The 16445-nt window shown below is 42.8% G+C and overlaps 1 protein-coding gene across 1 annotated transcript; it reads right to left on the reverse strand.

The window, feature by feature from the left end:
• Positions 1-282: 282 nt before the first annotated feature.
• LOC121853620 (E3 SUMO-protein ligase ZBED1-like) lies at positions 283-639 on the reverse strand. The gene has a single exon (XM_042347879.1). The coding sequence runs from the start codon at positions 637-639 to the stop codon at positions 283-285; it is 357 nt and encodes a 118-aa protein (XP_042203813.1).
• Between the last annotated feature and the right edge of the window lie 15806 nt (positions 640-16445).

The following is a 16445-nucleotide window of genomic DNA, read 5'->3' on the forward strand; positions in this document are numbered from 1 at the left end:
TTTGATCATTATTATTATAAACATTACTCCTTCACAACTTCAAACATACACTAATGCCAATTGTTGATCAATCATAATAATTAATTGAAGTCTATATTGGGAACGTAATACATTTTTATTAAAACACATTCATGCAGCTGTGTAATCATAAAGAAACCAAAAAACTGTACGTAACAAAGATATTTGTTATTAGTCTAACTTCTTAATTAATTAGAATTGATAATTAACAAAACAGTGTCTCTTTCCGTAAGAAATGACTGCAAAACACAAGGAGTGTCTACTCTACTTCATGTTCTTGTTAAGGAAGAGAATCATTATCACGTTTTTGTCCTTTAGACAGCTACGTCTTTTGGACACTAGTTCGCCAGCCTTAGAAAAAAGCCTTTCTGAGGGCACTGATGATGTTGGGGAGCAGAGGAACATTTTCGCTTGTTCTTGGAGTTTGGGGAAAAGTGCGGCAGGTTTTTCCCACCAGTCTAGCGGATCTCCTTCTCTAGGAATTGGCGATTCTTCCATATATCTTCTTATTTCAATATAAGGCCCTGTAGACGGGTGTGTTGAAGAGACCAGTGCAATTTTTTCAACCTTGGCATCGGATTTAGTCCAGAGTGAGCTTTTGTTTGGTTGTGTTGTAACCATTGTGAGGAACCTGGAGGCTCAGCTTGTACTGACATGCTTGTAGATGGTTCTTGAACTTCTGTTGTTTCTGCATGCCAACAGTGAGTAACAGAGAAGCTGACCGATCGCCCAAGTGGCTAACGAGCCGATCATTTGGTGAAGAGGATAAAAGAAAAGGAAAAGTAATCAGAGACGTGACCCATCGCCCAAGCGGCTAACGAGCCGATCAGTGGTGAAGAGGATAAAATTAAGTAAAAGTAACGGCTACGCGCCAGTGCGGCTCCTCAGGAGGACAGGGTAGGACGGTCGACAACTCACTCTCACTGTAGTGTTAGTGGAATCGCTTCATGGGAATCGGTTCCCAAATTGGGAACCGATTCTGAGGCAGCTCATCAGAATCGCAGGAATCGATTCTGAAGTCGATTCCTGCCCAGCCCTAGTAAAGAGCAGACGTTCAGAGAGAAGAGACCACCTCAGTATGTTTTTATTACTTTACATCCTTAAGTTAATGTCAACGTTGATACAACTCATCTCAAGCTAACCCTCAAGAGGACCCTCAAGCTTACCCCTTCCCTGCGGATTCAGCTAAGTATCTGCCAATTCTGTAGGAGAAAGGTAAATCAAGTTGGAATAGTGTTGAAGAGAAGTAAGCCTCCTTAAACAAAATTAAAATTATTAATAATTACTTAACCTTCGATTCTCTTTCTTGTAAAACTTAAGAAATACACAACAGTGGAGACACTTTGGCTTGAAAATTAAAATTTAGATATATTCAATCAACAACTGATTGAAACACAAATTTAATAACATTATCCATGCAATCGGATCATCTTCATTTATGCATCCATAAATGTTACACCTGATGAGACCCTTGTACTGTCTAGTGGTCTGAGGAATATCATTAACCAAAGTAATTAGATTTTCATATATTTTTTTTGTCATTTGTGAAATTGTTTAAGGCTTTAATTTCACATGCGTTTTAAGATGCAAACAAAATGTTTTGACTGAAAAATTCCCTGAAATAGCAAGTATGTACAAAGAAAGACAAAAGTCATGTCGTGAAATTTGGTGAAAACATATGCCGAAGAGCTAAACTTTTGGTGCGCACTGCCTTGTGGAAGGGGGCTCTCATAATGTTTCACGAGTTATATTTAATCTCCTGACAAAACCGCGACACCACTTTTGTCTTTGATTGTAAACTCTCAAAAAGAAGTATCGGCCCATTTTCTCATCGATACAATGTGTCACAATGGTTGAATATTTCCGATCACTAAATGTGATTCCTGCATTATGTTGGAAGGCCCGCCTTCCTTGTATCTGTGAAGTTGCCAGTTATTATTTCTGACATTTGATGTAATTAGGGTGAATCACCGCGCTCCGTCTTTAGTAAAATAATATAATGATATTAATGTAGCGAAAATATGTCAACGACAGTCAAGTAGTGGGTATTTTCTGCTGGAAATCCATGACCCTGACCAACGCTAGTACCCAAGACTCAATGGAAAACACAGCTTGCACAAACAGACATCGTTTCGTAGTGTGCACCAGTTATTGTTCCGTAGTCTGCACGAATCATGAGATGATACATTTTATTCATAATTGTTGCCTCGTTATTTGAGGTAGAAATAATATCGAAATGCAGTAAATCATAATGTTATTGTAATTGGATATGGCATCATAATACACCTATAATTACTATATTTGCAAATTAATGTAATATCCGACCATAATGTTTCATATTTCGATGAAAGCGATTCCATTGTAACCTCGGTTCATGAAAACTTAGTAACGTTATGTTCCTATTTGGTAACTCATCCCCTAAGGATGAAATGGTATCTAAGGTGCATAAATCAGCGGGGTTACCCATGACGTTATTGGTTTTGCATATAGTATAACAATTCATCCTATTTCATTACATTATGTAAAGAATAGGTGGGATACTGCAGGTATCATGGTGATTATTGGGTGCAAGAAGAAAGAACGGAAGGTGCAACTCACAATCAGAAATACCAACCGAACCGGGACTGCTGTGCACGTGTTATTGTGTTCATTTCCAAATACATCAGGCCAAGGTGGGGGGGGGGGGATACTTTTTGGAGATAGTGTACATTCGCGGTTAAGTGAAATCATCCACCCCTCCTACTACAATACTCATGAGCTCAAGGCCTTTCTAAACGACGAGTCACAAGAGAGTGGGAGAGGTAGTCATGGGGGAGAGCTAGGGGTAATGGACCCGGGTAAGGTAGGATTGTGCAGCCAACCAAGATGGTGGGTGGTAAGGGAGGTGGAGGGAGGTGTCATAATTATTGGACTTAACTCTGTTTTAGTTATCTATGCCTTTACTTGAGATTCTGGAAAGGAATGCGAGTGAGCTTTTGTCATTTGGCTTGATAAAACGTTGGCTTCAGTGAGGGAAAGCCCCTGATATGATATCAATGATATCATAAGAGAGGAGACGGAGTGTCGTGGCTTGCTCACCACTAGTAACACTAAGCAAAGCTGTTACTTGATCACTTCCACCTCTCGCTACAATCTTTCTTGAAAATAAAATAACTATTAATTGGAAAAAATAAGAATGAATTGTTGAATAGAATGTGACTTGTCCACCCTGTAATATGTTTATTAGAGTTATCAATATCAATGAGAGGTGATAAGGTGGTAGTGCCAATGGTGTTTAGCCACTGCTCCACACCCAGCCCAGGATGGGTGCTAAAGCATGTCGATTGGTGAGTCGCGGGCAAATTATCGGTTTGTGCGCTACTGACTACAACATGACGGAAATTGTAAGGAAGGTTAGGGTCACTGTAAGACGTTGGTTAACCTGCTGGGAGGAGTCTGGGAACTTGGAAAACTGGCCACCGTAAGAATTTTTGGTGGTTTTCTGGCATTTGATATATTGAAATGACTAATTTGGGGAATATAATGTACAAACAAAGACAAACGTCGTGTCGCGGTTTTGTCCGAAGATTAAATATAACTCGTGAAACAATATGAGAGCCCCCTACCACAAGGCAGAACGCACCGAAAGTGTAGCCCTTCGGAATATGTTTTCACCAAATTTCACGACACGACTTTTGTCTTTCATTGTACACAAACATATTTGAACTCTTAATTCATATAAATTATATTGTTTTTGGCCAGGGAGACCACAATTGACAGGCGAGGAGAGCAGTGGATGGGTTATTGAGATTCTGTTTTACATGTGTTGATAAATACTAAAGTAATTGTGATTTCCACCATCGCATTCATTATTTCTCCTCATATCAATGTTATGATTAATATCTAATTACTGTTGTTTAAAACCTGAACAACAACATGAAAAAATATAAATAAGGACATATATGGCACATTATATTAATAACAAAAATAAGGGTCCTCATCTATTACTCTTTCAAGCATGTAAACCTAAGTTAATATAATGGAAAATAATTACATCCTGGTTTCTTCAATTCCCTTTTTCTCTGATGACTCTTCCTCCCCAACAAGCAGCCTCACCCAAGTTAATCATTCCTCCTCCCCACCCCACGTGACTTACAACTCTTCATGATAAACACAAGGACAAGCACTGGGTATGCTGAACGATTAAATTTACTGTAAAAATTGTCCGTTTTTGGCGGCACGGCATACCTTGAGCCAGATTCAGATCATGCTGCGAGGCCTACTTTAGTGGGCATCCCCCTTACATCCTGCTTCAGGCAAATCTTAAAAGCATTACAACTCTTACCTTCTTTGACTTACATGATTAAGGGATTAAAGTGCCGAAGGGGCCATTAGCTGTGTTATTAAGTTACCTGTAGTGAAGTAAATGATAATTGTATATAGGGAGGATTCCCTATTCAGGTTCATCTGCTTGTGACATAGCTTGGTAGTCCCGAATAAGTTCTAGTGCCAGGCCTGTCACTAGAAGGGCTATATAGTCAGGAAGGACGACGTAATAGTGATGGCTGGTGACAAATTAGAGGAGGTTTCGGGATTTGCTAGGATGTAGTGAGAGAGGATAAAAGAGTCGGGTCGCCCACAAAGTTTACAAGTAGTGTAGCCAGGCTTTTGTCATCTTCGGCTACTGCGTCATGGTAGCATATAGTGTATGTGTGATTCCCTGATGTTCGTTGTTCGTCCAGAGTTTATCAAAGGTCTCACGCTGCGTGGTGTATCAGAGAGTTGTGATGGTTGAGGGTGAGCGAGGGTGGCTTCTACACTATGTTCTCTTCAAAGGTTGCTTCTTTGGCAAGACGATTAACAGCGTCATATGCAGCAATTCATATATGTGGTATGATCCAGAGAAAATTGACACTGAAGTTATCAATATCCTGTAGTCACGGGTGTGTTGGACGGCAATGGGGAATAGTGGAGAGGAATAGAACCCCTCTAGAGTAGACTGATGATAAGGATGTTCCTTCACCCAATTCAGGAGTAGGTAACGCCCTTTTGAACGCCTGCGAAAATAACTACAGTATGCTGTGGGGTCTGAACATAATCCAAATCTTACTTCGAGGCTGGCTCTCAGGGATTCATACCGCTGCTCCAACTCTTCCCAGCGTGCCAACATACCCATATAAGTAAACAAAAAATTAGCTTATTACTCAATTGGGTGGACTTCGGAAATGAGTGTGAACGACAACGTTGGGCGCTGGGAGCACTAGTAACTCGCGCTGCATGACTTTATTCCGGTAGTCGTAGGGCAACGAAGGATGATTTCCATCGTCCTGTTCCGGATTCCTTCAATCTTACGATTTTCGTGTTGGGAGAGAACTGCGAGGACAAGAGAGGTGTGGTATGAGTGGTCTCTCGAAAGTTTATAAAGATGGCTGTTTCACAAGGCCCATTTTATCAGCAATTGGGAATTCTAATTACAATTTATCGAAATATATATAGACTAATCTCATCCCAGTTTCATGAACCCCTTTCTCTGTCACCGAAGGACTGCTAGTTTATTTTCAACAAAATATTATATAATCAGGTAGATGTCGTAACCATGGGTAATCCCCTAAGACCCACATTCACCAACGCGTTTCAGGCCTTAAATCCGCTTAACACACCCCATTATTCGTAGAATATTTGGGTTCAAGGCACAATAATAAAGGCTACAATTCACCTCGCTCGGAGTGTCAATAGGGCACAAACTTTCATTTATACACATCATGATAGAAAGATGAAACAATGCCTTCACCACTTAAATTTACACAAAACCTTCGTACTAAGTTTAGTTCAGCTATTTCAATACAATATATAACAATATCAACTTTGAAAACTTAGGCATTTCATCTTTCTTCTAGAAATTCAAATTAAACCAACTTCCTCTACAATTCCCGAGCAGTACTTTAATGCCCAGGTAAGAAGTAATTACTTGGACAGTGTAATTAATGACAGTTACAACTACCTGGCATATTTTCAGTTACAGTTGCAACTATAGTTATTGTAAGTGGCTAAATATTTATACATATATATCTACTTGGTAAGGTAATTAATTATAATTACCCCCAAAAAATTTTCTTCATGAATACACACTACTTTAATAATAATGCAAATCCTTTGTTATTTTTCGTCATTATCTTTAATGAGAACTACATGATATAAGGTTAATTAAATTTTTTTTTTAAAAACCCAAACTTCATGTATTTTCTTCATCAAGCGGTTCTTACTATGGACAATTAAATGAACGTTGGATACATGTGTGTGTAATAATGTCTTATATTACTAAAGATAAGGGACCAAAATACTGTGAACAAAATAAATTTTATGGTATTTATCTTCTGGAAATAATAAGGGTCAAAACTGACACTTTAGGTTGGAACCTTTGACGCAGAGTACATGAAAAGAATAAGATCATATTTCAATCGAAAATTCTCTTGGGCATAACGGGAAGATATTGGAAACATAATATGCAGTCTAATAGTAGACCCTGCTGCTATATGACATCACAGAAATTGTGACCAAGTCCCAGGTTGCTGCTTTGACTTTCTGCCTCATTTACACACAAATGCAGGGTCTTAATTGTCTCTCTTACTATTGACAAGACAACACAACATACATATCTTTTCTTACTCTTGGTCTGTTCTATTTCTTCTATTCTCTTATTCACCTATTGTATCAGCTAACAATAATATTAAAGCGGGGCTTTCTCGGATGGGTCCCACTGGCCGGGAAGTTTGTGGACCCTAGGACCGATCTGATCACCATCAAACAATTTTTTTTTTTTTTTTTTTTTTTTTAAGGTTAAGGTGGGGGAATGGATGGAAGGCATCCTGGGGCTCAAGGCAGAGCCAGACATGAAGGATAGAGAAGTCACAACATAGTCGTGGGGGGAAAGGCTGGAAAAGAAGTTTAATGAGATAAACAGAGGGGGACAACACCCCTTGTTTTACAAATTACAGAGTTTGTTGGCTAACTAAGCTTACCTAGGATTTAGGATGTGGTTGTACAATGGTTACTTTAGTAGACAATGACTAGATGATTTTACAATTACAAGTTTATTTAAATCTTATACTGTATTACGTTATGGACTCACTTGATTGTGACTTGTTAAATGTGAACTTATATCATCTAAGTTTTAATCTAAGGTGGATCACTGTGGCGGACATAGATGGGTTGCGGGTTGAGTTGTTGTAGTGCGGGCAGACGACGGAGCCACCAGGCGTGGGGTCTCCCTCCTTTGATCTCTTCCCCGCGTAGGTGGTCTGGGTTGTGAGGTGTCGTCCAGGAGCTTGTCCCAAACCTTCTTCCTTAGGCGATGGAACCTGACGTTGAGGACCTCTGCTTTATTTCTTAGGAGGATGGTTTCCACTGTCTCCTGGGAGGGTGGCGCTTGGCCACTGGCTGACCTCAAACACTTGTTTTGGAAGCTCTGTAGTTGTTGTAGTCTAGTCTTCCCGAGTGTGACGAGTGGTATATGTGGGTACTCCAACACAGGCCTCACCAGCGTCTTGTACAGGTGAACTTGTATCTTCTCAGGCATCAGTTTAAAACGTTGTAATTTGGCTGCGGCGACTTTGGCTTTATTTAGTTGTCCTTCACGTGGGAAATAATGCCCGTCCGAGAGATGATGAGGCCGAGCAGCCTGCCTTGTTTAGAGTACTCAATCTCTTCGTCGTCAATCATCAATGGCGTCGGCTTGAATTTGGCTATGGGTATGACCTCGAATTTCGTTTTGTTTGTTTTTGTTTTCCATTTATTTTCATACTCCGAGATCTCCTCTATTGCCCGAGCAGTGAGTCGCGCCATCCTTGCTGTGGACCTTCCTGGGCAGGTGACGATCTGTGTTACATCGTCAGCATACGTGACGTACTCGCTGCCGACGATTGGGGGTGGCAAGTCAGCTTTGTAGAGCGTGTAAAGGGTTGGTGAGAGACAAGAGCCCTGAGGCACGCCGCTCGAGAGTGAGAATTCTTCTCACGATGAGGATTACATGGACCACCTCTGCCGTATCTTCGAGGTACTCAACAGGTGCCGGAAGCACGGCATCACCCTAAATGCCGACAAATTTGTTCTGGCCAGCTCTTCAGTGGACTTTTGTGGGTACACCCTCTCAGGGAATGGTATTGCAGCTGACCCGGAGAAGGTCCGCGCCAAGACGGATTTTCCCACCCCTGCTAACCTCACTGACTTGAGGTCCTTCATCGGTCTCGTCAACCAGTTCGCAGAGTTTTCGCCGGACATCTCCGCAGCTGCCCAACCACTTCGCCCCCTGATGAGCCCCAAGAGGACATTCCTGTGGACCCCCGACCACGACAAGGCCTTCCAGCAAGTGAAACAGGCCCTGTCTCGTCCAACTGTCCTCGCCACGTTTGACCCAGCCTTGCCGACGGTTCTGCAGACAGATGCCTCACGCTTGTACGGCGTGGGATACGCCCTATTGCAGGATCACGGTGGATGGCAGTTCCGGCTCGTCCAGTGTGGCTCGCGTTTCCTCTCTGACACCGAGACGCGCTACGCCACTATCGAGTTGGAGCTGTTGGCTGTGGTGTGGGCGATGTCCAAGTGCAGGTTTTACCTCATAGGCCTGCAACACTTTCACCTAGTGACCGACCATCGCCCGCTTGTTCCGATCCTCCACCACTACACGCTGGACGCCGTTGAGAACCCTCGCCTCCAGCGTCTGAAAGAGAAGCTCTCGGCGTACATCTTCACAGCAGTGTGGCGTGCTGGTAAGGAGCTCTGCATCCCTGATGCCTTATCCTGCTCTCCTGTCAGCCGCCCTACTCCAGAAGACCATGTGCTCGACGCCGACCCCGCTCTTTCCGTCAGGACTGTGGTCACTCTACACGCCGTCCAATCCCTTCGTTCGGACCTGTCACCAGATGACGACAAGGCAATGGAGGACCTTCGAACAGCGGCCCGAGATGACCCTTCCTACGTCCGACTCGTCGAGTGTGTGAGGAATGGATTTCCTAGCAACTGCTACGACCTTCACAACACCCTGCTCCCGTATTGGAAACTCCGCGATGAACTCTACTGCGACGGGGACCTTGTTCTGTACTGAGCACGTGTAATTGTCCCTGCTGCCTCACGTCCCCACGTCTTGGCTCGCCTTCACGACAGTCACTGTGGAGCTGAGGCCACCAAACGACGTGCACGACAGACTGTGTTCTGGCCCGGCATCGACTCCGACATTTCCAATGTTGTCTGTGCGTGCGAGCCCTGCCAAGTAATACAACCCAGCGAGCAGCAGGAACCCCTCATGAGTGACGACAACCCCACCCGCCCCTTTGAGTCTGTGTCGGCCGACTTTTTCTGTGTGTCAGGAAAGGCCTTCCTTGTTATCGTCGACCGTCTCTCTGGTTGGCCGGTTGTCAGCAAGTGCGGTAATGACACGACGTCTGCCGCCACCATCAGCAAGTTCCGCCACTACTTCCGTGACGTGGGCGTTCCTGTGCGCCTGCGGACCGACGGAGGGCCCCAGTTCACAAGCCGGGACTTTGCTGTGTTCCTTGGCCGATGGAGAGTCCGGCATGTGTTGTCATCGCCCCATTACCCGCAGTCCAACGGCCACACTGAGGCTGCTGTCAAATCCCTGACGCACCTCATCCTTCAGGTGGCCCCTTCTGGGAATATTGACTGCGAGGCCTTCGACCCGGGTCTTCTTGAACTCCGCAACACACCTAACTACACTGGACGCTCCCCTGCCCAGGTCTTGTATGGACGCCCCCTTCGTTCTTGTGTCCCTGCTCACCCTCAATCCTTCTCCAAGGAGTGGCAGGCCAAGACAGAGGATTGTGATCGCCGAGCCGCCTAACGTGTTCAGGACGTCGTCGCCCGCTACAACGACCACGCCCGTTTTCTCCCCAGGTTGAGTGTGGGCACCCAAGTCCGTGTTCAGGACCCGACCTCCCTACGTTGGGACAAAGTGGGGTAGTCATGGGTCTCGGTATGTCACGGGACTACCAGGTGCGGTTACCCAGTGGTCGTGTGTGGTTGAGGAAGTGCCGTTTTCTCCGTCCAGTAACAATGCCTTCTGCTGACCCCGCCACCAGTGTTGAGTCCCATACCCTTCCCAGTGATCAAGTCCCTCAACGCTCAGCACGGATCCAAAAGAAAAGGTCCGCTCAAGACTTTGCTATGAGCGTATAGGGGGGGAGGGAGGTGTATGTATATTATGTATGCTGTATGTATATTATGTATGTATATTATGTATGTGCTCCATTTATATACATTATTTATTCAGCCTAGTTTGCAGCGTGTGGCAATGTATTTACCATGTCCCACACGCTTAATTAATGTGCCTGGCGACATATGGAAGCTGCTAATGTATCACTTGCCACATGTCACCTAAAAGGCTAGTTGACCCCCAAACAGAGTAAGGAGCGCCACCTCCCTTGTGTATCTGTTTATCCAGGAAATAGAACCTACGAAAACTCTACAGGTGTTTGTGTTCGCTCCTGTAGATAGAAGTTGATACCCAGAACACATGCAAAACAATATTTGTTTACTATACTCCCTTAACGTGAATGTATAGAGAAACATTACCACACAAGTTTCCACATTATGTAGTGTCATTGTTTGGAATTACTTAACGATAATTTTTTTTTTTAAGCCTTCAGCCTCCCACAATAGCCATACCTTCGCCAACATTTTATTACCTTAATATTAAATATCCTAATACATAAGTAGCTATCCTAGCTGTGTTGAGTTTGTTGAGACTCAGATCTATGCGGCATTCAGTGACTGTAACCTCATAGTCAATATCTGCAACTGTTGTCGGCATTAGGGCCGATGCTCTCGTTCCCCTGAGGAACAGCAAAGCCAACCGAAGGAGAGAGAAGGACAGTCGACATCTCATCCAGGCTGTAACATAACTTCAAGGCTGCTGCTTCTGTTCGGATATTACCTCCGCGAGTCTGGCGTAGAAGCATCCTGCACTTGGTCCTAACCCACCACAGGTTGTGAACAATAGAAAAGTGAAGCTGCCTTCATCAACGTTCTGAATTCTCTCCCCGTATGCCCTTATCTTGTCCTCCTCGTTCCTCCTGTGTGCAGCATCGAGAGCTAAGTTACGATGACATGCGGCAATGGGATAAAAAATCCAGATGTCGAAGAAGGCTAGCTGTCCCCGCGTCCAGAATCCTCGAGCACTGACGTCAATACGGGCTTCGTTGGATTGTGTTTGAAGTCCCATGTTGGAAAATCTCACCGTCCAATGGAAGGAGGGTTGGTTCTACCCTGACATCATAGCAGATTTCCTTCAACATATTTGCTTTGAGATTCCTTACTTCGTCATGCCTCATGAATATGAAGCTCCCTTTCTTGCACACCATGGGGTGATCGATGTCATAGGAAGAGCCACACACGCATTGGGAGGGCAAACCTTCTACAAGCCTACCGTTCCTTAGAGCATTGGCATCTGTAAATTCTTGTTTAATGAGACTGTGTTGTCGTTCTGTCGTAATGGACCTTCTAATCTTGTTTTTTTTTTCACTAGTATCCACCTTCCCTGTTGCATTCTGAGCTATTATGTAGTCCGTGAGGATGCCATGAGCTAAACTGAGTTTTTATTTTCGGTGGCAGCATTCTCCTCTGGATTGGTCAATCCCATTCCTCCCAGTCTCGATGGTAGTGCATGGAGTGATCTTTCTGCTGCGGTTAAGTGAGGGTGTTTCACTAATTTGGGAATGAAATTGACGCTGATAGTTTCTCCCAGAGGGTAGAGGAGGGGTCCGATATCAGGGATAGTGTGCATCAGGTAGTTCCAGCGATGCTTGACTCCATGGGTGAATGCTGCAAAATGCGCATGTGGCTCCGTGTTACCAATATCAGACAGAGCTTCGATTTCCGTAACCCACTCATTCACCTTTCCCATTACGTACTCGGTCTTGAAGTCCGTCCTACCGATTACTGTGCCTAGGTGTCTTTGGCCATCCTTTATTATTTTGACCTCACTTCCACCGAACACCTCCATCGTCCGTTCATAATGTTCTGGCTTCACAATGAGGAAGGACTTGCTGGCGTTTGGGTGATACCCAATTTGTAGGCCTCGTGATGTTACCAGGTCCCACCACTTTTTTATTTTCTCTACTTTTCCTGCTCCTGTAAGGTCATCAGCGTACGCCACTTGCTTGACCTTAGTTGTTTCAAATTTTTTTGTGTGTTGGAGCACTGATAGGCCTATTGCAAACATTGTCATTGCAACAGGGTCTCCCTGCGTTGTTCCCTCGGTTGACTGTTTGATGGTATCACCTCTTAGAGTCTTTTTGTTTACTATATAGAGGTCTGATGGATTCCTATAGGAATTTTCAACCTACATTGCAAAGCTTGGACACACATCATCCTTTATCACCTCCATTATGCATTTTCCAATGATCCACCTCAGCACTTCTCCCACCCGTATAGACCTACATCCTGGATTCTTATCCAGGGAAATGAGGTGGCAAGCTGTCAGAGCATGAAGGTGTTGGTAGCACGAGGATGCCAACTTTCTTGCATGGACGGCAATGGCAGTGCAGATATCACTTGCTACGGGGCTAAACTTGTTAGTGCTGAGGATGACTCTCCAACCGTTTGCATTCAGACCTGAAGGATCGGCACCTCCTCGAGTCTTCAGTGCCTTTTTCCACTACATCTCTCTTGTTATTATCTCGAACAGGACAGCATTTGGTGGGATATAGGCACCCTGGAACCTGATGCTATCGTCTTTACTTGCAGGGGGATGTTTTTCTTTCAGTTGTTTTAATGTCTCTCTGTTTATTTGCAGAACCCCACCGGAGGATTCCTCTGTGAGAGATCTTACCGCTAAAGACACTTTTCCCACACGCATTTTGTTTCCAAACTTTCTTGCAACGTCAACGGTGTTTTGCTTTCGGTCTCTTATAAATTTTAGTCTCTCCTGCAGTGTTCTCACTTAGCGATTGCAGCTTTTTTTTTTTTTACATGTCAGACCTGTCATTAACGTTGTTGCAATGTATCAACATTTTATCACATTTTACATCATTAACATACTGTATAGTGAGTAAAATCTGATGACTTTCGTATCTACAAATTTGTAACTTTGGAGCTAACAATTGTGAAAGGTTAAACTAACAATGATCAGGCTAAAATTGTTTAACCTGAGTCTTTCATATTTGGAGGTTTTATGATGCCTCATTATCTGGTGAAGTTAAGCTACAACAGGACACCGTGTATGGGGCCCCAACATCACCCCTATACACTGTCGGCCTCGAGGGTATGCTGATTTTCATCCAGGCTTTGCTGTATAATTATCAGCCCCTACCTTTCCTGCAGTTGTGTGCAAACTATCATGCTGTCACACACACACACACACACACACACACACACACACACACACACACACACACACACACACACATACACACACCTAACCAATCACTTACTTAACCCTAACCCCAAATTGCCAATGTTCATGCCGGTAATTTTAAAAGAATAATAAATTTCCATGAAAAAACGTAAACAAAATTAATATATATATATATATATATATATATATATATATATATATATATATATATATATATATATATATATATATATATATATATATATATATATAACAAGGGAAGAAAACACTTCGTGTTTTCAGCTGGCTATATCACATTACTACAGTGATTCACTTTATATATATATATATATATATATATATATATATATATATATATATATATATATATATATATATATATATATATATATATATATATATATATATATATAATATACACAAAGACGTATGTCTGTGTGTTTGTGTGTGTGTGTTTGTGTGTCCGCACGAGAATCTCGGAAACTACTATACCGATCTGTAGTGATGAAGGATGGTGTTATATGTAGTGATGATGGATGGTGTTATATGTACTGATGATGGGTGGTGTTATATGTAGTGATGATGGATGGTGTTATATGTAGTGATGATGGATGATGTTATATGTAGTGATGATGGGTGGTGTTATATGTACTGATGATGGATGTTATATGTAGTGATGATGGATGTTATATGTAGTGATGATGGGTGGTGTTATATGTAGTGATGATGGTGGTGTTATTTGTAGTGATGATGGATGGTGTTATATGTAGTGATGATGAGTGGTGTTATATGTAGTGATGATGGACGGTGTTATATGTAGTGATGATGGATGTTGTTATTTGTAGTGATGATGGGTGGTGTTATATGTAGTGATGATGGATGGTGTTATATGTAGTGACATGGATGTTGTTATTTGTAGTGATGATGGGTGGTGTTATTGTGTGATGATGGATGGTGTTATATGTAGTATGATGGATGTTGTTATTTGTAGTGATGATGGGTGGTGTTATATGTAGTGATGATGGATGATGTTATATGTAGTGATGATGGATGGTGTTATTTGTAGTGATGATGGGTGGTGTTATATGTAGTGATGATGGATGATGTTATATGTAGTGATGATGGATGTTGTTATTTGTAGTGATGATGAGTGGTGTTATATGTAGTGATGATGGATGGTGTTATATGTAGTGATGATGGATGTTGTTATTTGTAGTGATGATGGGTGGTGTTATATGTAGTGATGATGGATGGTGTTATATGTAGTGATGATGGATGTTGTTATTTGTAGTGATGATGAGTGGTGTTATATGTAGTGATGATGGATGGTGTTATATGTAGTGATGATGGATGTTGTTATTTGTAGTGATGATGGGTGGTGTTATATGTAGTGATGATGGATGATGTTATATGTAGTGATGATGGATGGTGTTATTTGTAGTGATGATGGGTGGTGTTATATGTAGTGATGATGGATGGTGCTATATGTAGTGATGATGGATACGTAGTGATGATTAGACAATGAAATAATAACAGTTTAATGCTAAAATATATGCTTGGCTGTACCGTTGTAGTGGAACTTACATACACCGTTAATGAACTATTGACGGAAGAAGTTTTGGGAACTGAACAGTACACTCAACTTTTAAACTGCCTCTCAACCTCGCTCACCATGAGAATCCAGTGTGCAACATCAAAAAAGGATCGGCAAAGGCAAAACTCTTAGAAAAATGCAGCCTCATAGTCTGGGATGAATGTACTATGACTCACACGTTAGCGCTCAAGCATTGGACAGGACCTTACAAGACATACTAGAAAATGACCAGCTCATGGGTAGCATTACAATGGTCATTGCTGGTGACTTTCGCTTGACCCTACCTGTCATGCCTCGAAGCACTCCAGCTGATGAACTGAATGCGTGCCTCAAGGCATCAAACCTTTGGAGAAGTGTTCAGACACTCACCCTATCCACAAACATGAGAGTACATCTACAAGTTGATCAGGATGCTGGACGGTTTGCAAACCTTCTACTACAGATTGGGAATGGAACTTTCCCTGTTGATTCAGAAGGACAAATAATGATTCCTCAAGGATGTGGAAATGTTGTAAAGTCCTCTACTGAGCTCACTAACATGGTCTACCCAAACATTATCCACCACTACAAGGATCACTAGTGGATGCGTGAACGCGCAATTCTGGCACCAAAGAATGAAACAGTGGCTGAAATCAACGTGACTCTACTCAGACAGCTTCCAGGCAGTGAGAGCTCATTCAAATCTGTTGATGCAGTAATCGACCAGGACCAAGCAGTCCAGTACCCTGCAGAATTCCTTAATTCTTTGGAGCCCGCTGGAATGCCTCCTCACTGTGGTGGATGTAATCCTAGACAAGGTTCTTGAAACTCCAGGGCACGAGCAGTAGATATATTCAACACGTGGTACAAGACTTGGCGTGATAGCCAACCGGTACAGGAACAGGAGCCAGCACAAGGAACTCCTCGTCGTAGGCAGGCCGAAGCCGATCTGAGGGAAATTAGCTAGCTAGGCAAGGAGAGTTGCTAGACATTACTAGGACAATAAATGAGGTCTTCTAATTACTCGACTAGCGCGGTACAGACATAGTACATCGGGACATAGTAAATGGACATAGGCATTAAACATAAGCATAGACATCAGATATGCTATAATAATATGTAGTAATACAGACATGTGAATAAATGGTACAATGAATGGTGACGGAGTCTTGGCGTCAGGCGTGTTCCCATATCTTGGTATGTACATATCTATACACTCACCACCTCACTCTCAAGATTAGAACTCCTATAATGCTCTTAAGAAATCTTGAACCACCAATCCTCTGCAATGGCACAAGACTGGTGGTGAAGAACATGATGCCACATGTACTGGAAGCTACAATACTGACAGGAAAAGTTAAAGGAGAGGACATTTTTATACCAAGGATACCTCTCATCACCACTGACCTGCCATTTGAGTTCAAGCGAGTTCAGTTCCCGGTTAAAGTGAGCTTTGCCATGACCATCTACAAAAGCCAGGGACAGTCCCTAAAGATTGTTGGCCTAAAC

Source organism: Homarus americanus, unplaced genomic scaffold (genome assembly GCF_018991925.1).
Source record: "Homarus americanus isolate GMGI-L3 unplaced genomic scaffold, GMGI_Hamer_2.0 scaffold4896, whole genome shotgun sequence".
In the NCBI taxonomy this organism is placed as follows: domain Eukaryota; kingdom Metazoa; phylum Arthropoda; class Malacostraca; order Decapoda; family Nephropidae; genus Homarus; species Homarus americanus.

Excerpts from the sequence above, each read along its gene's own strand:
- LOC121853620 (XM_042347879.1), bottom strand. The coding sequence starts at position 639 with ATGGTTACAACACAACCAAACAAAAGCTCACTCTGGACTAAATCCGAT.